A 23,332-nucleotide genomic window follows, 5' to 3' on the forward strand; every position below is an offset into this window, starting at 1 on the left:
GGAAGGCTGCATGCATGCGCCTCAGATGAAATTATTTTGCGGAAATCCACTGTGATAAACTTTGCTCAGCCTGGACTTGGCATCTAGCCTTTTGTTCTGAATTTATTTAACCTGAGATCATGGCGTCTGTCTATATAATTGTTTTTCCATGCTATGTGACTCGAGTGTCACCCAGAATGGTCCAAACCTATTCATCTCCTTCCTTGAAGTGCCCGGTCTGCTGTTTAGAAGGTGAACAAATGCAGATGAGTTTGAGAACTTGCATTTAAGTTGTTAATAATGTAAAAAGCTGATCAAGGGGGGATTTGCATCCAAACCACAGCCTGCACAGAGTTAAAATTCTCAAGCCTAGAGAGCACTTCTGGGAAGAACTGGATTGGCAAATCATCAAGAAATCATCTCTCTCCCTGCATAAGACACTACACTGTGTGGAATATTATTTTGGCCAAATCAAAATTGCAGTAACCACTAAGGCCAAGAATGGGGCTACACCCTATGAAATACACTTGCGAACAGCTGTGCTTTGTATTCTGGCTCTTATCCCAATGCTTTTATAATATAGTGTACTGTAAAATCTTGAAAACGAAAGTATATACCAGATGCACACCATAATGCTCTTCATGCGCTTGAAACCTGATGTGCAGAATTAACAGATGGATGAAGACCAGCGTCTTCTGAAAGTTTTTAATGCACGTCAGTGACAACAAAGAAAATAAATACTTATCTTAAAATTGGCTCAGAATGCGATTTACATGCATGTAGTTTATTTTATTGCAGATAGAAACTGCAAACATTTGTCTCCAGTGGTGATATTCTCTCCTGGTCCTGTAGGGCAATATCTATGCAGATTCTCTACATATTTTTAGAGCTTCCAGGGGTTAAAACCTGTAAATAGTGATGATTTAGTCCAGTTAAGTAATTATAAAGTTACAGGGACCAAATAACCAGAGGACCTAGCGGTCAGAGTGAGTGAACAAAATTAACTACAGCTAAAGATTCCTCCTGATGCTACACTGCACAGAAATGATCATTTTTGGACTACTTTATTTTAAAACTGCAACTTAGATTATTAAAGATGGATTTCCACCCCCCAGTGACAACTTACAAAAAGCAATGGCTGTATTTTAAACAAGCTATCGAGCCCTCTTTCAAAAGCAGCAGCTTGCACTTTGGAAGATTAAGCGGGGGGGCAGGCAACACATTTCAAACAAGGTGAAATCATAGCTTCTTTTTCGCAGTTTGGAGCGGTACTTTGCTGTGCTGACAATCAGATCACTTTTATATCCAGGGTGGCATCGATGCCTCTGACTGCGATTGACGCCTTGATGCTGTGAGAAGAGAAAAATGTAAAAGAAGCAAAAGGAAAAAAGGGAAAGTTTAACATGGCTCCCCAGCAGCCTTGCTTTGTGCAGTATGAGGCTGTCAGAGTGGCATGTTTGAAACCAACGCTGGCAGAGCGGGAGAGTAGGGACGTGAAGTAGAGAAGCCCTGTGTAATAAATCATCCTGACTACCCTATGTACAAGGGCTGTGCGAGGGCTGTGACTGTTCCCCCTCCAGATGGACACACTCGGCAGGGCAGTCGCCTCACGCACATCCCTCTTCCCAAATGGCCCTCCCTTCGGCCACACACTGACACACACACAAGCAATAACACACTCGCAGACCGACACACAATGTGTATTTTTCTTTAGTTTGACCACAAATCAGGCTAGTTTTCTATTCTGCAAACATTGAAAAGCTGCTGACCACTAAATATTACTGAAGCAAAGCTGAAGTGTAATTTTATATAACTGTAAAGGAAGTTTTTGGTGTCCAGGCAACTTTAGAAGATTTAAAAAACAACAACACTGTGTTAAGATAGAAACAACAAGAAACTCTCTCAAACTACTCTCCATTCTTTCGCAACTCCAAAGACGTGAACCACATGCAAAGATTCGCTTTGATAAAACCACTGGAGTGGAAAAGTAGTGTTTGAAAGAGGAAGTGATATCCTTCACTTTTCTTTGTTCTGTTCCAAAACATTAATATTCAATGGGTGTTTTCTGTTCTGAAAAATTTCCTCTTATGTACTTGTATCATCCACCGCTTTCCTTTAACTTTGCGAAAAACTGCTCAGGATTTTTACAAGAAGAGCGTGCTTTCACTCCCGTGGTGCTTAATTTAATGATTAGGGGGTAATGGAAACACTGCGCAGAAGGCATTGTTTCTCGGAGACACACTAGCAAAGCTCCCGGCATTGATCTGCATGTTTATTATGAATAAAGGGCTCAAGCCGATCTGGCAGCTGATGTCACTGATCCAGGGTACGTAAATGATACATGCTGCGTGGGGGCTGTTCACTGTCCCCAGTGTAATGTGCTTCCTCTTTATGTTGTGATTTGTCTTGCATACACTGTCAATTTTAACTTGGTTTTCTATTATTATTATTATTATTATTATTATTATTATTATTATATTTTTATATCTGACTTAATCTGGCCAAAAAACATCATTCCAGAATGACCTTTAACCTCTTCACAAGAAAAGATGGTTCCATTTTGTCTCTCTGAAGGTTATTTAAAAAATCGATATTTCGTGCTGCTCTGTTCTTGACATTAAGCAAGAGAATTTGCCCCATAATCATGTCTCAATCTCTGAGCGAAGCGTCCCAGTGCAGTGCTGTGTGAGACCGGTGCCCAGCCCCCTGTAAACATGGCCTGTTCGTCTCCCTGTACGGTACGGTGTAATTGGCTCTAATGACCCTGATCTGTCAAGGCTCAGTCATTTTGATAGGCCCCCGCTGCTTTTTTGTGCTCCTCAAATAACAGCACAATCATATAGTAGTAGAAGTATTATTAGTATTAGTATTATGCCATTGTTAATGATACTGTGAGGGTTTAAAAATAATTTATTTTCTTAATCGGTTTAGTTGGCTTTTTAAGCTAATTAGTGGGACTGCAACAGGGACAGTGCAGGGCTTTAATGGCCGAGCAAGGCAAGACTATCTCTTATTGAGTTTTCAGATTGAAACGCATGAGATGGAGATATTTTCATTCAGTTTTCAATGTGTGTTTGCCTGTATATGTATATACACAATGCATATATATCATTATTGATTTAAGATTTTTTTTTCTTCAAATACAAAATGTTGCTTCTAGCCTTTCTGATATTTTTCTCTCTCCTTTTCTCTTTTCCTGTTTTCTAACAACAAGGTCTGGTCATTTTCTTAACAATAACCATCTTTCTTCTCCATCTGGGACGTAACCTGAGCTGCGGGTTGAGATAATGGGCTTCAACTGTCGAGTCATTGCTCACACTAACAAGCTGCTGAGCCCTGGGCTTTTACTGTCAAATTATTTACCTCCCCACCTTATTAAAGCAGGTTTGGTTCGTGTTGCACTAACATTTAAGCATTCTTTACATTACACCTTCAGCAAATTGTATTAACGTGTGGGTGATGCGCAGAATTGAATTCTCAGAACTCTTTTGGATTCCAAAAGCATTCATTGGCTTCAAGGTGATGCTCGCTGTCAGAATATTTGTTGGTCACTGAAAGCACCTGAAATGAAACCGATGATGTCCTTCAGTTCAATCTGAATAAAATCTTACAGCATTTTAATATACGCCTTTGTGTTTCTGGAAGTATAGAGGCATGCGGAGAAAGGCAGGATTACAAACGACTGTGCAAGACATTTCGGGGGAAACGTGAAACGTGATTTAATTTAGCAACCGCCTGCAGACCATAGAATCTTTAGCTGAATCCCCTACGTGAATTGGTTATATATATATATATATATATATATATATATATATATATATATATATTTTTTTTTTTTTGGTTTGTTTCCCTCAGCTGAGCTACGGCAGGCCATAGTGGCCATGATGAACAGGAAGGATGAACTGGAAGAACAGAACAGGTGAGTGTGAGTTTTTAGAGTATATTCTCAATGGGGAACCATCATGGGCTTGTGTGCCATTTTCTGTGGTCTCAGTGGCTGCTGTGGAGTGTACCCTGTATCCCTGTGAAGAGGTTCTCCCAGGCTGAGCTGTAAGAAACGAGTAGCGGACATGCATACACCTTCCTCTGTGTCCTTTTTATAGAATTGGGTAGCACTGATTTACCTCCCCAGGGCCACATTCCTCTCTTGTGATCTGAGGAACTGTGTTTGGCTGGAAAGGTTTGCCACCATGTCAAGAAATCGAAGCAGAATAAACAAACCCAGGAGACTGGTTGGCCAATTTGTAAACTGCCACACCGCATCAATCAACATCTTAGTCCCTTCTTCAGCTGATTAGAAGTGAAAGCCCTTGTGGTGAGACTTGCTAGAGAGGTGATGCTTGTGTTGTGATTGGCCAGGTCTCTGCGCAGCCTGCTGGATGGGGAGATGGAGCACTCCGCCGGGCTCAGGCAGGAGCTGGACTCCCTGAAGAGGCAGCTGAGCGAGCTGGAGGAGAGACACAGCGCCAAAGTGCAGGCTCTGGGCAGGTAGGTCACCCCTAGTCAGGGCCACTGGGACCCCACTACAGGCACCTCCCCCTCCGCCTCAATGCTCCCCTTATGGTATTGCTTCGTGAGCTGCAGTCGCAGGCAGCACATTTCTGTCAATCAGCGACGCTCTCTCAGTGCGCGGCGTGAATGTATCCTACTTTGAGCTTGAACTTCAGTGGAATCAATTATTTATTGAATTGCTTTAAGTTATCACTGTTTCTATGTCTGGAGCCATTGAGGATTTAAAATAAACCTATAAAACCCAAGTCTCTCCAGAACCTGGAGTGAATATCACTGTCTTCACAGTGTGCGTAAATTTGTTCTCCCGTGATTTCCAAATTGCATTCTCAGGAATGGAAAACGTTGCCAATACAACACTTGCATTGACGCATGGCGGAAAGCAAAGCCCTCCCTGATGTACCTGTAATCCACGAAGACAGCGGGGGGAATAAGATGCACATTGCGTGATATCTTCCCACCGTGTGTCTGGGCTATTTTATCTGCAGCACTGATATGCTTTCTTCTAGTGATTAATAATGCAATTATGCCTTACCTTCACTGTGCTTCTTGTCATTTTAAACTGAAGGTCACATTGAATCTGTACTTGTTGACATGGATTGAATCTGCTCTATTTAAGAGAATTAGAAAAGGAATTAAGCAAAACAAAACAAAAAAGAAAAAAATGTGCTGAACATGCTTGAACACTGTAATATTTATAGGCACATGTTGCATCTTCTTTCAGTCTCCAGACTTACCTTCCCACAACAACTGGCAAATTAAAATTGCCTACCCATCAGCACTTATTAAATTTCACGAATCTCAGATTAAGTCAGTTACATCATCGGCTGTTCATATTTAACCAGCCCTGTTTGTCACCCTGAATTGATAATTTATATATCTTTCTAAATTAAGGAATTATGACTTATTGTGACTTAGGCATTATTACTCGTTCAGCGCCTGGGATAGTAGGATCCAAAGTGCTAAAAGTCTTTCTCTCTCTCTCTCAGCTTTTCTGCTTTAGAGAGGGTCGGGAGAGTGTCCCCTGTGTCTCTCCTCTCTTGTGTTCACGAATATTTTCTCTGTCCTGTGTAGACAATGATTATAAGCCCAGTGCATCCATTATTTATCCATTATCCATACTTATATATGTATGTGTATATATGTACACACAAATATATATACACATTATAATATTATACGTATATATGTATGTATATATCTATAGCTTAGGTCTGTGGGTATGCATACACAAACACAGTCAAGCTCAAAATGCAATATCCCATATACTGCAGACACAACCAGAAACGCACAGCCATGTGGACAGTTATTGCGATTATCGAAATTCCATCTAAGATTCAGACTGAAGAATGTGGTCAGGCTGGATTCCTTTGATGGCGTCACGGGGTGCTTAATACATTCCCGATCAGCTGTGCAGAGGAATTCACTTCTAAAATGATTAATCCAGAATAAAGCAAGTTTTTATTCTGCAAGGCTGCTGTAGATATGGGGCAGGGAAGGGATAGCGAACCTGTCAGCATGTTCCATGTGCTGGATAGACCGAAAGGTTAATATATCTAGAATCTAATTTGAGTCAAATACAACATGGTGGGCTGCTACTTGAGGTAGAAGAAGAAGAAAGAAAAGAGTCTCATTAGGTGTCGAGTTCCAATGTATTCCTCAGGAAGGGTTTGAACTTCTCACGGATTTGGCCTCACTGATTCCACTGAACTAAGTTTGTGTTGTTGAAGCACTGGGGTGCACACAGCAATAGGCTTCGACACTCATTCATTTCACCACAGCAAGGAGCTGCTCGAAAATCCTCTTCCTTCAGCACCCCTCAATTCTCAAATAGACTGCCTGGAATGCATCCCCCAATCTATCAGGAGAGGAATTGGGGTAGCAGTGGACACGGACGAGACGGGTCAAAGTCGTTAAAGGCTTCACTAATTGAACAGTGTTTAAAATATTAAGATGATTGCTTTTCAGCTCCTGGTAAGATGTATTAAGCTTGCAGATATGTACAGAATCACGATTTTCCTGTTGTAAAATTAGAACTGTCTGGGGAAATGGATCCTTTTTCCAGAGGGACAAATTCAAACACCTGGGAAAAAAGGGGGAAGAAAACCAAGTTCCTCTTATTAGCAATTAAACGCTGAGATGAATAGTTGTAAGGGTCAGCAAAAAGAGGATAATTAAGAAGCAGTAAATTAAATATCTGGGAGCCATGAAGACTGGTAAGGTTGGAGTTGTGTGCACAGGCTTTTCCATCTAATGCTTTTATTGATCATAAAAGCTCCTTCCATTTGGCTTTATTGCTGAGCAGGTGCGAAGCTAGTTTAAATGTTGATGAAGTTGTCAAGGAATTTGGAGCATATTAGCATTTTGTAACGGTCGACTTCACTACAGTGTCCCACATGATGGTTATACTGTTGGTTATGTTGTTCACAGTATTGTAATACAATAATTCGTTACACTGCTGCTTCTGGTTTTCTACCTAGGTGAGCACCTGCTAAAGGAGATAGTCACACCCTTTTTAACAAAAAACAACATGGCTGCATTCTGTCACCTGAGTTCTGGACCATTAATGAGGTGTTTTTCCTGTTAATGGCTTAATCGCAGAGCGGGAGCCGAATATGCGATTGTCTTGACACTTTCAGATTTGATGTTTGTGAGACCTCCTTTCATTTCTTATTATCTGGGAAGAGTTTGGCCTTGCAAGCCAGGTATTAAGTTAAACTGCTGCACCAGCAACCAAGGAGGAGTTTGTGAAGGCTGTGGGGGTAAAATCCTCTCCGCTGTTTCAACCCTGGGGAAAATACACCATTACTGCTGCCACAGTTCAACAAGAAATAAGATAATCAAAAGAGAGAAGCCAAACGACCTAAAACCTAAAGACACGGGGTCCACAATCCACAATTCAGAAATTCAAAGGTTTGCCATTATGACTGATCCCCCACCTTCTTTGCTGTAATCTTTGCTTTTAAAACAACTTACATTCCAGTACATTGTGTAATAGTAGCATTTTATTTGGAGTCTTTCTTTCTTTTTATAGTGAATGGGGAGCCTGTATTGGTACTTGGGGATTTAACAAGGATTGGTCTGACTGTTGCTTGAAAGAGGAAACTATAAAAGAAAAAAGAAAAACAGCTTGCCTTTCTCTTGGAGTAAACCTTGTGTCCCCTTCTCACCTCTGGCAACATTTGTTTGCACGACTGATGTAAACCACGAGTGTGGCGATGAATGCCACAGCGTTTGTCAACGCAAGAACACTGAGACATCTTGCTTGTTAGTCGTAGCCTTTAATTAAGTGCAGTTGAAGTTGTATTCCATGGGAATGCTCCGTTCAGGAGAGTATAATTACTCTTCTCAAATTCTGGAGCAAACCGAGCGGCTTCCTTAGAATCCCAGGCTTCTTTAATATTCATTTATTTGTTCCGCCTGAAAATTCTAATCAAATGGGAGATTGAAAAAATACAAACAAAGAAACACCAAATAAATCATGCTGCAAACTTTTGCTGCTTCCCCAAGGCCTTAGACTTAAGTTCTTTCTGGAAATGGCAGAATAAAACAGAATAAGTCTGATTTATTTACCAATGCCACCTTGAGCACTCTGTGTTTTTCGGAGATACACACGAAAGCTTTGCTAGGTAATTAAACTTCAATCGTATTTCTCTGTGTTACCAGCAAGAAGTGAATTAGCACCGGGTTGTTACTAGTTCAACCACAATGATTCCATCTTAATTGAATAAACCCCCTGGCCCCTGGGCTCCTGAATTTTTGCACGAACACGTTTTTCACATGCCTGGCGCAGTGCTTTTTCTTTCATGGTTGTGCACGTGACAACTCTTCCCACTCCTTTTTACTTGTGAAGTCATTTAGAACATATGTTTGGATTCTTCAACGTCATATCTCAGAATAAGTATATGCACACACAAAGTCTTGCCTGTTTTTTTCTGAGATTACTGATATGCAGTTTTTTTGTCTTACTTAAACATGGATCACTGCATTAGTTGAATGTTGAGTGGCTGTAAAGATGTGAGTGATTCACAATTTTTGTTTGATGTTGTTCGTTTATTTTGTTTCTTTCGTTTTGTGGATGGAAACATGTTGTGAGAAAATTGAGAGCAAAACATTTTTGCCCCAGAATCCTTCAGCTAAGTTTGTGTGCCTCGGATCTATGTGGCAATTAAAAAATGCTTCGCTGGTACCTTGCTAATTGGATGCAAATTAAAATTAAGGCTTGTAGCTACATGTGTAAATGGAGGAAATTTTCTGCTCTGTGATTTTGCATTACTTTTCTGTGGAAATGATATACAGCAGTACTTGTTGTACACAATGCAAGTCATCTGTCTTCTGAGTCAGTGGTATAAAACCAGTGGGCAAGGAAGCCGAACCAAATAGAACAATGTGGATGTCTCTTTCAAAGTCAACCCAATAAATGCCTCTTTTGATGAGTACGTCTAGTGTGGATTTGTATTGGATCCACTGCTTGGCTGGCTCATGTCTTCTCTGTGTTGGCCGCTTTAAGACCTTTGAGATCTTGAATTTATCATGAACATGTGAGCTTTCAGGCATCCAGGGACAAACACTCCACTAGACCGCATACATTTTTAATACGTTGTGTGTATTAGAACATGCTGCTTGCCCTGATGCCACTCATAAAACTCGACAAATTTGGAACCCATAAAAACCATATCTCATGTTTGCATCCAGTTCTTCCCGCCAGTAGAGTAAAGATCGCCATTCACTGTGATCTGGTAAATATCAAATGCACGGAGGTAAAAAAAATCTGTCCTTATCTAGATAAATAGAAGTTGATGATGGTAAATGGAATCAGAGTATTTTCTAAATGTAAATGAAGTGATTTTCTGATTGGAAATTACGTTTTTTGTGTTTTTTCTTTATCCTCTGTCTCCTTCAGCCTGACGCCCTGGTCCTTTTCTTTCCGTGGCAGAATCATGGCAGGATATGCAGTTTCCGTTGTCCCAGTGGTGTCGCTTTTCACTTTGTCTTTCTTGCTGTTGAAAATAAATATTTTGGCTTAAGACCTCTAACCAACGTACAAGTGCTATGACTGTCTCTATAACTCCCATATTTCTGACACACTTCGCTGCACTACCAGCCCACAGTGTGTATTATATCTAACAAGCTTTTTATTTGTAGGGAGGATGTAATCTAAGCTATAGTTAATGAAGAGTAATATGCTTCTACATGGCGTAAAATATAATCATGCAGGGACCTCATACAGCAGGGCTCCTAAACCCATGTTTTTCTTTCCTTTAGCAGCCGCGCTCCTCATTACCACAAAATAAAATTAATCAAGGAAGACCTTTAATTGCAGTAACGTAGTGGATTTTTAACATGATAAATGATTAAAAAAAAAAAAAGAGCAAAATATGTATTCGTAATTATAGACTGCTGATTAAATCTAGATGCCTTTACATCAGTTACTGTGGGGGGCTTGAAGATTGTGTCTGACAGCTTCCTGCTTGTCTTGCAGGGAAAACGAGGTGCTGAAGGTGCAACTGAAGAAATATGTGGGCGCTGTCCAGATGCTGAAGAGGGAAGGGGGTCAGAGCAACGACGGTAAGAATTCTCAGGAACACAAACACACAACACAATCCCACCGGCTCTGGCAGTGCAGTGAAACTTCACATGGACCTCTGGCTACTACTACACAGCAGAATATTGTTAATGGCTAACTAGTTAGGCAGAGTGTTTCTCAGTGTCACCGTGCTGGGCTGCAGTGTGGTCAGTACCTCAGTGTCTCAGTGCTTGTTTCGATAAGAATGCTCTATCAAAGACAAGCAAAGTAACAAGACCGACTACAATACAAGAAAATGGATCCCCCTCTTTTTATCCCTTTCCATTCCTTTTTAATGTATTTGGTGCATTTGTTTTTCTCTCCATGCTCTCCCTGCCTGAGGTGAGGTGTGTTGGAATTTAGTTAACAGTGTAGGATCACAGGATAAGCGATTTGTTTCTTCTATGTTTGGTAGTCTGCGGTTGATCATGCGGTGCGTCTGGGGGCAGTATTACCAGGGTACTCCACTAACTGAATTTACATGATTCAAGACTACAAGATAAGCACAACATTATCCTGTGAAGTAATTTCTATATTAACCTTATTGTTATCTATTGGTAGTGGTTATGGTATTGGTACCATAGCATGTGTTTCCAAGTTGAGAAACAAAATAATACATTTTTTTCTGATGCAGAAAAGTGCATGAACTCCAGTGCCAAGTTTCTATAGGATTGTCTTTCTCTGGGGGAAGAACACAAGTGCCTGCCTGTACACATAACACCTGTGGCGGGCGGTGTGCTTTTTCTATTCTGTTTATTCCCTCACTCTTTTTAGTTACAATTGAGCAACCTTTTGCAAGGTGCAACACAACAAATAGCAACGGCAAATTAGGTAATTGAGCTGTGCGTTCTTGCCGTAGATTAGATAAACACACGCGCCTCACTGTAAACACAGCCCAAACTGCCTTTCATCTCCCGCACATAATTGTATCATTAAGATCTTTATCACTGTTGTATGCCAACAATTTGTAAGACACAATCCCAAAGGGTTGGTAAAACGGCAGAATTCTTCACTGATCACTAATAAAGCATTACGTCTACTGGACCTTTTGTTCGGGCTAGAAGAGACCGAATGGTCACAGTATGGAATTATTCAGGAAGTTGTTCCTGTAGTTAAATCTATCTATCTGTCTCTGTTTGTATACCATATGTAGGACTATATATTTATGGTTTTCTGTATCGGTAGTAAAGGAGCATATTGAAGGCTTTAAATCTCATAGGCTTTTGCAGGTGTCTATTTCTTTAATGGTTTGCTGTATTTAAGTTGCTTTGATCCAACATGTGCTGCTGCATAAGTATACAGGAAATTGATCCAACAGAGGCGCATTTATTCCTTTATCATTCTAAGTCCTGTCAAGGTATTTAAATTTTTCTCAAAGCACAGCATTGTGCAAATAATCTTTGTCTGTTTTTTGATTTTGGGGTTTCAAGAAAAATACAATACAAAATAGCCCCCCAGTAGAGAAAATGTGGTGGTTTAGAACAAGAAAAAACAATACAAGTCTGTATTGTGTTGGTGTGTATGTGTGCGGATACAAACAAATTCTTCTCTAGAAATGACAACATGCCATCTGGGAAACATCTGCAAAGTACCTGTCGAACAATACCAGAAGTCAAAGTGTCAGACCTGGGGGTACCACACTGGGTTTACTCATTATACAAAGTATAAAAGATGCCTGTTTGGAATTGTGACAGACAAAACCCCAAAACAAACAACTGATCAGCAGACCACAGATACAATGTAGCTGGGGGTTTTGTCTCTGGGGAGCTTGTGTTTTCTCTATATATAAAATATATAAATGACTTTTTGTTTTAGTAGACCAGAGCTCCTCTTTAATGAACAGTAAGTGACTTTATTTTTCTTTTTTTGCCATGATAAATTGCATGTACACATTGCTGTGGAAATGTTTATTTACCACTGCATGGCTGTGTTTCCAGGGCAGGGGGGGGGGGGGGGGAGACAAATGGCCAGTGTGAACCGCTATCAGGCAAAATACCTCCAGCCCCTTCCCTGGGGGCAACACTGTGCCTGCTGATAAATTATGATGCCGACATTAATGAGCTGCTGTGAAAAGGCTGACAGGGCTGAGGAGAGGAAGGGGATTGCCCTCTCGAGATTAAAAAAGCGTGGGGAAACGGAAAATGGGAAAAACTAAAATAAAAGGTGCGAAGCTGAAAACGTGGTTCCAATTGAAGGAAATAAAAGCCACACATGCATTGTATGGCTGGTCTTTGATGGGGGATGGGGCCGGGGGATAACTAAACATATAAATGCCTAATACTGTGATTCTTCTTGTTTGTCAAGTTTACATTTACCATTTGTACACATATGAAACAGACAGAAAAACATCAGAGAAATGCAGTTGTTCAAATATGAATGATTTATTTGGGATGCTAAAGTTATGGTCATGTCAGTTTATTTGTGCCTCTTGGTTTGTGTCAATAATGGAGTCTGTTTCTGACATTGCTCACACTGGTGCCAAGTCCTGTTCACACCTCCCTGATGTGGGAGATGTTTGGGATTATACGTAGATTCGAGGCTCAGATCCTTTTACTTTCGGATCTGAATTTTAGGTCTCAGCCCTGTCCTCTAGAACAGACTGGCCTGGAAAAACGTAGAGGTGTCAGATATGACAGGCTCTGTAATCCGGTAACAAAGGGCTTTTCTTCGGTCATAATCATAAATTGTGGATTATAGGAATACTCTATCATGTGCACTAGATCTTGCTCAGTTTTTTACATTTCTACACAAAGGCGATTGAATTGGTGTCATTATGGTTCTTTGTCAAATAGGCTATCATTATAGTGAAGGCGGGCTGGTAAAGGTAATTATTATTTGTACTTAATGACTTACTTACATAGGTAGGTGACTGTAACCTTGAAATAGCCGTGATAAATATTCAGAAAAAGTGCTGCAAAAATTCAGGTGTAAATGGTAGTGCTAGCAAATAGACATATTTTTTCCGGTGAAAGCCAAGGCAGAGATCTGTAGACTTTTTTGAAATATGGTCACATAATCGCTTGATGGCGGTGGCGTTCACTTCAAGGCTGTTCGCTGCTTGCCGTTGAAACGTGTGTTTTTATTTCCTTCCTTGCATGTGACAAGCAGATTCTCTGTCCCTCGCTTACAAAAGCAGATCACTGCTATCACTGATATGATAAACGGCAAACAGCTGCATGGCCTGTGCAGCGACACCTGTGGTGATTCTTCATTTTGGGAAACCTATACATTTGATGATCAGAGGGGTTCAGACAGTTGCCAGATCAGAAGTTGAAAATCATAGTGGTGGATTGTCTTTGAGCTGTGTGGACTTGGCTGTGCTGGACGCTGCTCTCTAATTGGCACTCTGGGCTCTTGTTGAACCTGATTGCTCCACCAAGAGCAGAGATGTCTAATTAAGTCAGGCCACGCAGGGGTTGTCATTGCTTCTGGTGGCAGGTGTGAGGGACTGTGTAAGTCCGTGGAAATCAGCCTCCTGTGTAAGTTTAAGTGCCGTGCTACGGTAACCTGAACGCTGTGAGATGGCCTCTTCATTAGGAACTTTCAAAGAAAACTTGAAAAAGGTTTCTGGCTCAAGAAGCTTCTAACAACTCCTTATCCACTTTACTCCTTCTTGTTCACAGTGCTCTTCAATATATCAGGAAATGGAAGCATTTGGGTTTGATTAGTCCTTCATCTTAAGTGTGTCTGTTTCAAGGAGTCCTGAGAAACTGAACCCAGCGATGCTTTAATGTGAAATTCCCCGTACAGTTCATCTCTTTCCAGTAGATGTTACACTATTAATCCTGAAAGATTGGGAGGTATTAAGGACCTTAAGTGTCCTAACCATTAAATGTTATAAAGTGATATTAGGTTTGAGAGTATTTTCACAGTCAGTCAGATCAGGGCTCTCAAACTCTGCAGTCCCCTCTCTTTTTCTTTCCAGCTGGAGTTCTCAATCACTTAATTGACCTAGTTGTGTTTTTTCATAATTTAGACATATATTGTTTTAAGGTCTAAAAACCATTTTGAAATTGTTCTAATATACAGTGCCTTGCGAAAGTATTCACCCCCTTGGCATTTTTCCTATTTTGTAGCCTTATAACCTGGAATTAAAATAGATTTTTTGGGGGTATGTATCATTAGATTTACACAACATGCCTACCACTTTGAAGATGCAAAATATTTTTTATTGTGAAACAAACTTGAGTGTGCGTAACTATTCACCCCCCCAAAGTCAATACTTTCTAGAGCCACCTTTTGCAGCAATTACAGCTACAAGTCTCTTGGGGTACGTCTCTATAAGCTTGGCACATCTAGCCACTGGGATTCTTGCCCATTCTTCAAGGCAAAACTGCTCCAGCTCCTTCAAGTTGGATGGGTTCCTCTGGTGTACAGCAATCCTTAAGTAATACCACAGATTCTCAATTGGATTGAGGTCTGGGCTTTGACTAGGCCACTCCAAGACGTTTAAATGTTTCCCCTTAAACCACTCGAGTGTTGCTTTAGCAGTATGTTTAGGGTCATTGTCCTGCTGGAAGGTGAACCTCTGTCCCAGTCTCAAATCTCTGGAAGACTGAAACAGGTTTCCCTCAAGAATTTCCCTGTATTTAGTGCCATCCATCATTCCTTCAGTTGACCAGTTTCCCAGTCCCTGCCAATGAAAAATATCCCCACAGTCACCACCATGCTTCGCTGTGAGGATGGTGTTCTCGGGTTGATGAGATGTGTTGGGTTTGCGCCAGACATAGCGTTTTCCGTGATGGCCAAAAAGCTCAATTTTAGTTTCATCTGACCAGTGTACCTTCTTCCATATGTTTGGGGAGTCTCCCACATGCCTTATGGCGAACAACAAACGTATTTGCTTATTTCTTTCTTTAAGCAATGGCTTTTTTCTGGCCTCTCTTCTGTAAAGCCCGGCTCTGTGGAGTGTATGGCTTAAAGGGGTCCTATGGACAGATACTCCAATCTCTGCTGTGGAGCTTTGCAGCTCCTTCAGGGTCTCTTTGTTGCCTCTCTGATTAATGCCCTCCTTGCCTGGTCCCTGAGTTTGGGTGGGCGGCCCTCTCTTGGCAGGTTTGTGGTGGTGCTACAGTGAGGGGAAAAAAGTATTTGATCCCCTGCTGATTTTGTACTTTTGCCCACTGGCAAAGAAATGATCAGTCTATAATTTTAATGGTAGGTGTATTTTAACAGTGAGAGACAGAATAACAACAAAAAAATCCAGAAAAATGCATTTCAAAAAATTTATAAATTGATTTGCATGTTAATGAGGTAAATAAGTATTTGACCCCCTCGATTTAGTACTTGGTGGCAAAACCCTTGTTGGCAATCACTGAGGTCAGACGTTTCTTGTAGTTGGCCACCAGGTTTGCACACATCTCAGGAGGGATTTTGTCCCACTCCTCTTTGCAGATCCTTAAGGTCATTAAGGTTTCGAGGCTGACGTTTGGCAACTCGAACCTTCAGCTCCCTCCACAGATTTTCTATGGGATTAAGGTCTGGAGACTGGCTAGGCCACTCCAGGACCTTAATGTGCTTCTTCTTGAGCCACTCCTTTGTTGCCTTGGCTGTGTGTTGTGGGTCAATGTCATGCTGGAATACCCATCCACGACCCATTTTCAATGCCCTGGCTGAGGGAAGGAGGTTCTCACCCAAGATTTGACAGTACATGGCCCCGTCCATCGTCCCTTTGATGTGTTGCAGTTGTCCTGTCCCCTTAGCAGAAAAACACCCCCAAAGCATAATGTTTCCACCTCCATGTTTGACGGTGGGGATGGTGTTCTTGGGGTCATAGGCAGCATTCCTCCTCCTCCAAACACGGCGAGTTGAGTTGATGCCAAAGAGCTCGATTTTGGTCTCATCTGACCACAACACTTTCACCCTGTTCTCCTCTGAATCATTCAGATGTTCACTGGCAAATTTCAGACGGGCCTGTACATGTGCTTTCTTGAGCAGGGGGACTTTGCGGGCGCTGCAGGATTTCAGTCCTTCACGGCGTAGTGTGTTACCAATTGTTTTCTTGGTGACTATGGTCCCAGCTGCTTTGAGATCATTAACAAGATCCTCCCGTGTAGTTCTGGGATGATTCCTCACCTTTCTCATGATCATTGAAACTCCATGAGGTGAGATCTTGCATGGAGCCCCAGATCGAGGTAGGGTTATTTTGTGTTTCTTCCATTTGCGAATAATCGCACCAACTGTTGTCACCTTCTCACCAAGCTGCTTGGTAATGGTCTTGTAGCCCATTCCAGCCTTGTGTAAGTCTACAATCTTGTCCCTGACATCCTTGGACAGCTCTTTGGTCTTGGCCATGGTGGAGAGTTTGGAATCTGATTGATTGATTGCTTCTGTGGACAGGTGTCTTTTATACAGGTAATGAGCTGAGATTAGGAGCACTCCCTTTAAGAGAGTGCTCCTAATCTCAGCTCGTTACCTGTATAAAAGACACCTGGGAGCCAGAAATCTTGCTGATTGATAGGGGATCAAATACTTATTTCCCTCATTAACAGGCAAATCAATTTATAACTTTTTTGAAATGCGTTTTTCTGGATTTTGTTGTTGTTATTCTGTCTCTCACTGTTAAAATACACCTACCATTAAAATTATAGACTGATCATTTCTTTGTCAGTGGGCAAACGTACAAAATCAGCAGGGGATCAAATACTTTTTTCCCTCACTGTATATTCTTTCCATTTTTTAATAATGGATTTAATGGTGCTCCGTGGGATGTTCAAAGTTTCGGATCATTTTTTATAACCCAACCCTGATCTGTACTTCTCCACAACTTTGTCCCTGACCTATTTGGAGAGCTCCTTGGTCTTCATGGTGCCACTTGCTTGGAGGTACCCCTTGCTCAGTGATGTTGCAGACTCTGGGACCTTTCAGAACAGGTGTATATATACTGAGATCATGTGACACTTAGATTCCACACAGATGGACTTTATTTAACTAATTATGTGACTTCTGAAGGTAATTGGTTGCACCAGATCTAATTTAGGGGCTTCATAGCAAAGGGGGTGAATACATATGCACGCACCACTTTTCTGTTTTTTATTTTTTAGAATCTTTTGAAACAAGTTATTTTTTTCATTTCACTTCACCAATTTGGACTGTTTTGTGTATGTCCATTACATGAAATCCAAATAAAAATCCATTTAAATTACAGGTTGTAATGCAACAAAATAGGAAAAATGCAGAGGTGGGTGAATACTTTCGCAATGCACTGTATAAATATAATTTCGTCTGAAACATCATAAGAAAGTTTACAAATGAGAGGAGGCCATTCGACCCATCATGCTCATTTGGTGTCCATTAATAACTAAGTGATCCAAAGATCAGTTTCAGCCTGTAGAGAAGTATTACATTATCCAGGTAATCAGCACATCAGACAGATTCAGCAACTGGAAACTTGACTGGAACAACATCCAGAAGACACTGTGGTCCTCCAGGAAATGAGTTTTGAGTCCCCCCGAGGTTGACCTGTACTTGCAGATATCCTCTGAAGTGAGATCTTTTGACTAGATCTTATATACTCCCACTTGGTTGGACGCTTGTACTGTAATATAGAGAAATTCACCAATGCCTCAGAGACTGCGGCTGGCTATATCAAGTTGCTCAGATCATGGACACGTCTTTACACCCCGAAGGCTGAAGTCCAGATGAAAAGCTGTCATAGAACCTGCCCTTAGTACAACACCAGGGAATTCTATCAAGAGTTTAGCAAGCCTGGTTCCTTCAGGACAGCAAATTAAAAAAACAAGTATGGGGGTGAAGAATTGTCTGTGTATTACCAAGTGGAACCTGGAGGACAACAGCGATGAGCTTAAGCCAGCCCTTGACTGCCATGTTGTCCAGACCAAAGAGGATGCACTTAAGCTAGGTCTTGGCTTTGGTTTTGAAGGCTATGAATGATGGAAAGCACTGACATGGACGGTATAGCCCCTCCCACATGTACTGCCCTCAGCGGCGTCTGGACATCATATGGTGTCTGAACCACCTGGGCTCAGAGCTCTTGGCCCTTCCTGGCCCTTTAACACACGTGACAATCATTGATGTTTACACTTCTTTTCATTCCTGCTGCCTGGGATGAATTTGTGGCCTTTGACCCAATCCACAAAACAAATGAGCCTCCAGCGTCAGAGGACCACAGTTTTTCCTTCTGCTCCGATTCCCTCTTTCTTTCAACTGTCCTCCCTCCACACCATAGTGCCGATTGAAGCTATAATCCCTTGTTACATTTTCCTCTAGATATAACCCTTTATAGATTTATGGAAATGCAATTAATTTCAAAAGATTTAAAAAAAAGAAAAGAAAAAAAAAAGGCTGCTGAAATTGATCTTGGTGCAATGAATAGATTGTGCAGCCAGTTATAAATGAATCTGCTATGTTAAAGAATATAAAAATGAGTACAAAAACCAAACATTCTCCTCTTGCTGTCATGGTACATAACTGGTTTAAGAGCATTTTTCATTGCATGACTGAAAAACGTGGGTTTTGTGGTTAAAAATGTATGATATATAATTAATTTTATTTCCCTTTTATGCATTTTCATGTTAGACATCCTTTCTGAACATTGTTACACATTCAGGTTGTGCCTTCCTTAGCTGTGATTTTCATTTCCAAGCTTCATTTTCTTCTTGGAAACATAGCGGGGGGAAGAAAGATTTAGATACAAGGACTTGTGTGTATCAAATAGTTTCAGAAAACCACTGTGTGTTAACGTTTCCTTCAAGCTTCTACTGAATCACAGCTGACACATTAAAGAACTTACTGGAGAGTTCTTAACTGGGTTCTTGTCTTTCGTCTGGAGCACGTGATATTTATTGTGTTGTGATCGGCTAATATAAGCTCACAGTGGGTAGATCTCGGAAGTTTATGTGAAACAGAAGTTTTATTTTGTTCCTAATGAAGGGGGTGGTTGGTGTGTGTGTGGGGGGGGAAGGTGATGGAGAGCAGGGTGAGCTGACAGGTTGCGACAGGTGGTGGGCGATGTGGGTGGCCTCTTATTTGGATCCTCTAGCATTAATGAACATTTTAATCAACGCCTGGTTGCTAATCGGCATTTTAATATCCCTCCTGTTGTGGCTCTTCTTAATTATGTGGGCATATATCTTCCCTTTACCGGAGGGTCCTCAGGAGGGCATGGCGGATGGCAAAGACTCGGGGCACACAGTCTAAGATGCCAAAGAGGGATTTTTCCAAAACACTTTTCTTTCCAGGTACGTACATGGATCGCAACACAGAGAATCTCGAGTGCGAACTCCTCCTGGGCTCCAGGCTGTGTCTTCAAACTCTTCTCAGCTTCCCACTGCTCCACAGGTGCCGTGCCTGTGAACCAGGCTGAGCTTGGCCCCCCTGTGGACCTCGTATGAAAAATACCCTGGTGCTTGGGAGCGTACTGTTCAGCTGGCTGAGTTAGTAATAGCTGGCACTATACTAGGCAGAACACGTACTGGAAGGCAACAAGGGAACAAGTGCAATGAGAGATCCGGCACTGCTTAAGCGCGCTTAAATAGTACACTATAAATTAATAACGAAACAAGAGATTAAATGCATGAGCAGACACTTTGATAAATGACGATTTCTGAAGGAAGAGATGACAAGATTGGACTTAAATTTATTCATTATTTTTTCTATTTCCCTTTTTATTTCTTTTCTCATTCATGATTAGTCATTGGCACAAAGTCATCCCTAACCCCCCCCAGTGTTTTCCAGTGAGGAATTACAGCAACAGCTGCATATTTTGAGTTTCTGTGTTTAACATGCATTATGCATATCAGGCCCAACTTAAAAATCCACACATTACCCAAAGTGACTTAATACAAAAAAAAAAAAAAAAAATCAAGCATAACAGGTGGCTCTATGAGGTCTTGTCAAATGCTACAGCGATACAGTTTGAAGGCTGGAGGCAGGCTTAATCAAAGGGAAGCTGACAGGTAACTTAAAAGCAGATGCCACATTGTGTATTGTTTTGTGGTGGTGTGTGCTCCGCTGCCTGTTGAATACAGGAACTGTGTATTGTTCTGTGAGCTGCAAAACGCTGCGTATCTGCCAATGATATGGATAGGAAAGCCAAAGCCCAGGGAAAAGCAGTTGTGTGTTAAACATTTGGACAAATAACTGTGCATAAAACAAAAGCATAATGATGTTTGCGAAGATCACAATCGTTCACATTTGTAAGGGTGAGTGTGCAGCTCACACCGCACAATCCAATACAGCGCTGCTATCAGGAGTCCCTGTGGCCCGTACGCTCCTGGGCTCGTTATTTGTACTTGCAGTCGCATTCTCATTAGCGCTCGCACTCTCTACGATAATGGCTGCTTGACTACAGTTCGTTAACGAGACGGTGTGATTCTATAATTAACATATCCATATGTAAGTAGTCCATGTATCTTATGGAAAGTGGACACTGATCCTTTCAACAGTAATGAAAATGTGAAGAGTTTCAAGTCCAGTATATCAGGCTCATGTGAAGGACGCAAGCTGATTATGATAAACAGACGCTGGGTGCGCCTTGACATTTTTGTAATGTTTCGCCATATAGTTGTTTCTGTATTGCTTCCTGTTACCTCTCTGTAACTTACTCTGGAAAATGTCTGTATGTTGAAAAGCACAACCTTTCATTACAGTAAAGAGCAAAGTTCTCTTGAGGGGAAGGTCCCCCATTGCCTAATAACCATTTGTGACATTGGTTTGGCATTCGTGGTCAACAGGGAATAGTGTCAATTACTGGCCCTGCTACTCCATTTACATTTTTTTGGAGGACACCACATTATAGAAACTTATTGAAGAAGAGCTTTTTCAATTGTTTCTTCGAGAACTCCACAGTGATCTTGAAATGTATTGATTAAGTTTAGAAGTGCTGTCTGTAGCTTAGACCAATTTCAATAGTCACCCCCCCACCCCGCCCATTATAAAAATTATAATAAGGATCACTCAGGAGAAGTATTTGAAGATGCAAATCATTCTCATTTCACCCTCACGCACCTTCCAAGCTATGATTCATTTCAGGGTTTACTGATTGAAGTGATCTTCTAAGTTCCTATAATAGCATTGATTATCCTTCATTACGGCCTGACGGCGCATAGCGCTTCGGTGTACGGAAATAACGTTCTATTTTTAAGATGCTTTTCATGACAAAAGCGGGAGAAAAGTCTGAGGATGTGTAATGCAGGAGACCTTTTGTTTCTTTCCTCTCGGTGCTTTTACAGACACCCATTTCTTTAATGTTTTGATCATCACCTGAGGACCAAAAATTTTTTGTGAAGTTACAATGACTTTGTTTAGGATAAATATAGTCAATTCAATCTTAAGTATTTCAACCACAGTTTAAACCACAGATGCCACAGTTGCTGGGTCGTGGATGGAATACACTTCAGGCAATTAACTGGAGTAGAGAGATTTATACAGCTACAAACTGCTTGATTTTTAACTCACCTTAAACCCCCCAACCACCTTTTTTCTGCAAACAGTGCAAATTGAAAACAATATATCTGTTACCTGTTATTTTGAAATTATTTCATCAACTTGAGGCAGACTAAATGAGATTCAAAGTAGCTCTGATTTTGTTAAGACCAGTGTGCCTGAAAGCATGTTCCAGACACCTGACTGTGCCCTGTTATTTATCTGTGCAAAAACAAATCAAAGCGATTACCTTTGAAGGTGATAATGGGCCTAAATCCCGGGAACCAATTCTAATAATGCTGTGAAGCAATCGGCAGCAACAGAGAGTCCTGTTGTGTTCTCATTTCTGTGCAGATTCAATTTTGTTTAAAGGCAGAAAGGGAACAAAAATATTGCCAAGCGAAACAAAAGAAATAGACTTGGGATTAGCATCAAAAAAGGCATAATTAGAAGAAAAAGTATAAACATCTTAGTTTCTGTAATGTTGAATCTAGGTCACAAACTTTGAATGCCGATGGACAAAAAATATTATTTGCTTGTAATGGCAGCTCTTTGTGTGCATCGATTTTTACAGAGGAGAAATACGGTACAGGCTAATGGATGAAATAAGAATTACCAATGCTCAGAGGTGTATAAGGATTCAATAAGTTCCTTAGTGAGATGTGGAGAAGAGATTAAACTCATGAGTATCTTTATTTCACCTTAGCCTAAACATAGACAGCGTTCCCTTTCTGTCTCTCTCTCCTTCTCCATTCTTCTTTTCAGTTTTGCTGAATTTCCTTTTTTCTTTTTCATTTTTGGAATATTGACTAAATGGTTGAAGTCCACTCATCAGAAAGCTCTAACTAGAATAGCACAAAAAAAAGCTTTTTAACATTCGTTTGACTAATCAGTCGATAGCTGTTTTTTTGAACTACAGAAAAGGGAGCGAGAGAGAGACCCTGAACTATAAGTACCTTGTGTTTATAAATGTGCTCCTGCAGAATACTAAATTCACACCTTTTGCTCCATATGTGGGATAATTTGTTTGTTTGTTTCTTTTCCTGAATTATATATAGGTTTTTAAAAGCTTACACATGTTTTTCAGTGTTTGATGCTTTGTTGGGCAGCATTAATGACAGCCTTGGTCTGGTGCTTGAGGTCTACTGTCCACCAGACCTTTCTAGGTCTCTTAAAAGGCTGATGTTTGTTCTATTAAACAAATAATTAGTTCAGTTACACCCAGCTACCCTCAAGGCCCCTTGCATTAAATAGTTCCTTTGATTGGCAGCTCACTTTATCTGCTTTGATTCCAACTTATGACACTTGCTTCCTGAGGGGAAAACAATACATTAAAACGCACCCTGACCCTGACGAAAGCTGCAAGATGGCACTGTGTTTCCACTTGGGCATCGAACCTGGCTGAGATCTTAGGTGACTGTATGAGGAGGCAGGTGTGAAGGGAGTCTCTTTGCTCAGCTGTGGCACTGAATGGTTCTTTGTAGCCGTATACTGTGTTTAACCATAGTTTGTAGGCTAGTAATAATATTAAACCCTGGTATTGACATCCAGCTAATTTGTCCAATCCACGGTGTGGGGCAGAGATCTGAGGAAAAGTGAACTGCAATGTGAAAGTGAGGAGACGAATGTCTGACTTCCTTGATTGAATTTAGAAGTAACAAACAAACAAACATGCCGACTGCATTGCGGTCACGACCATCCTCTTGTCAGTCGTCATCACTGTACATAATTCTTGTAAAATAAATCCCCCTTCTAGTGCCTGGGTCGTTAATGGAAATTTAATATGGATTTTCATCGAGCGCTTCCTGATTAAATAAAATACGTGTGTACGTGTGAATGAATAAGCAAATAAATGATGGCTGAACCCAAACACGGGGGGATTGAAATGGAAAG

General features: G+C 41.0%; 1 protein-coding gene across 1 annotated transcript in view; it reads left to right on the top strand.

Annotated features, from left to right (window-relative positions):
• snx29 (sorting nexin 29) overlaps positions 1-23,332 on the top strand; it is a 130,309-nt gene that overhangs the window by 18,667 nt on the left and 88,310 nt on the right. Inside the window, exons 12-14 of the mRNA XM_066689157.1 lie at positions 3,835-3,898; positions 4,339-4,467; positions 9,971-10,056. Coding sequence (XP_066545254.1) covers positions 3,835-3,898; positions 4,339-4,467; positions 9,971-10,056 — 279 coding nt within the window. The remainder of the gene's footprint in view (positions 1-3,834; positions 3,899-4,338; positions 4,468-9,970; positions 10,057-23,332) is intronic.

This window comes from Amia ocellicauda, chromosome 17, assembly GCF_036373705.1.
Source record: "Amia ocellicauda isolate fAmiCal2 chromosome 17, fAmiCal2.hap1, whole genome shotgun sequence".
Taxonomy (NCBI): Eukaryota; Metazoa; Chordata; class Actinopteri; order Amiiformes; family Amiidae; genus Amia; species Amia ocellicauda.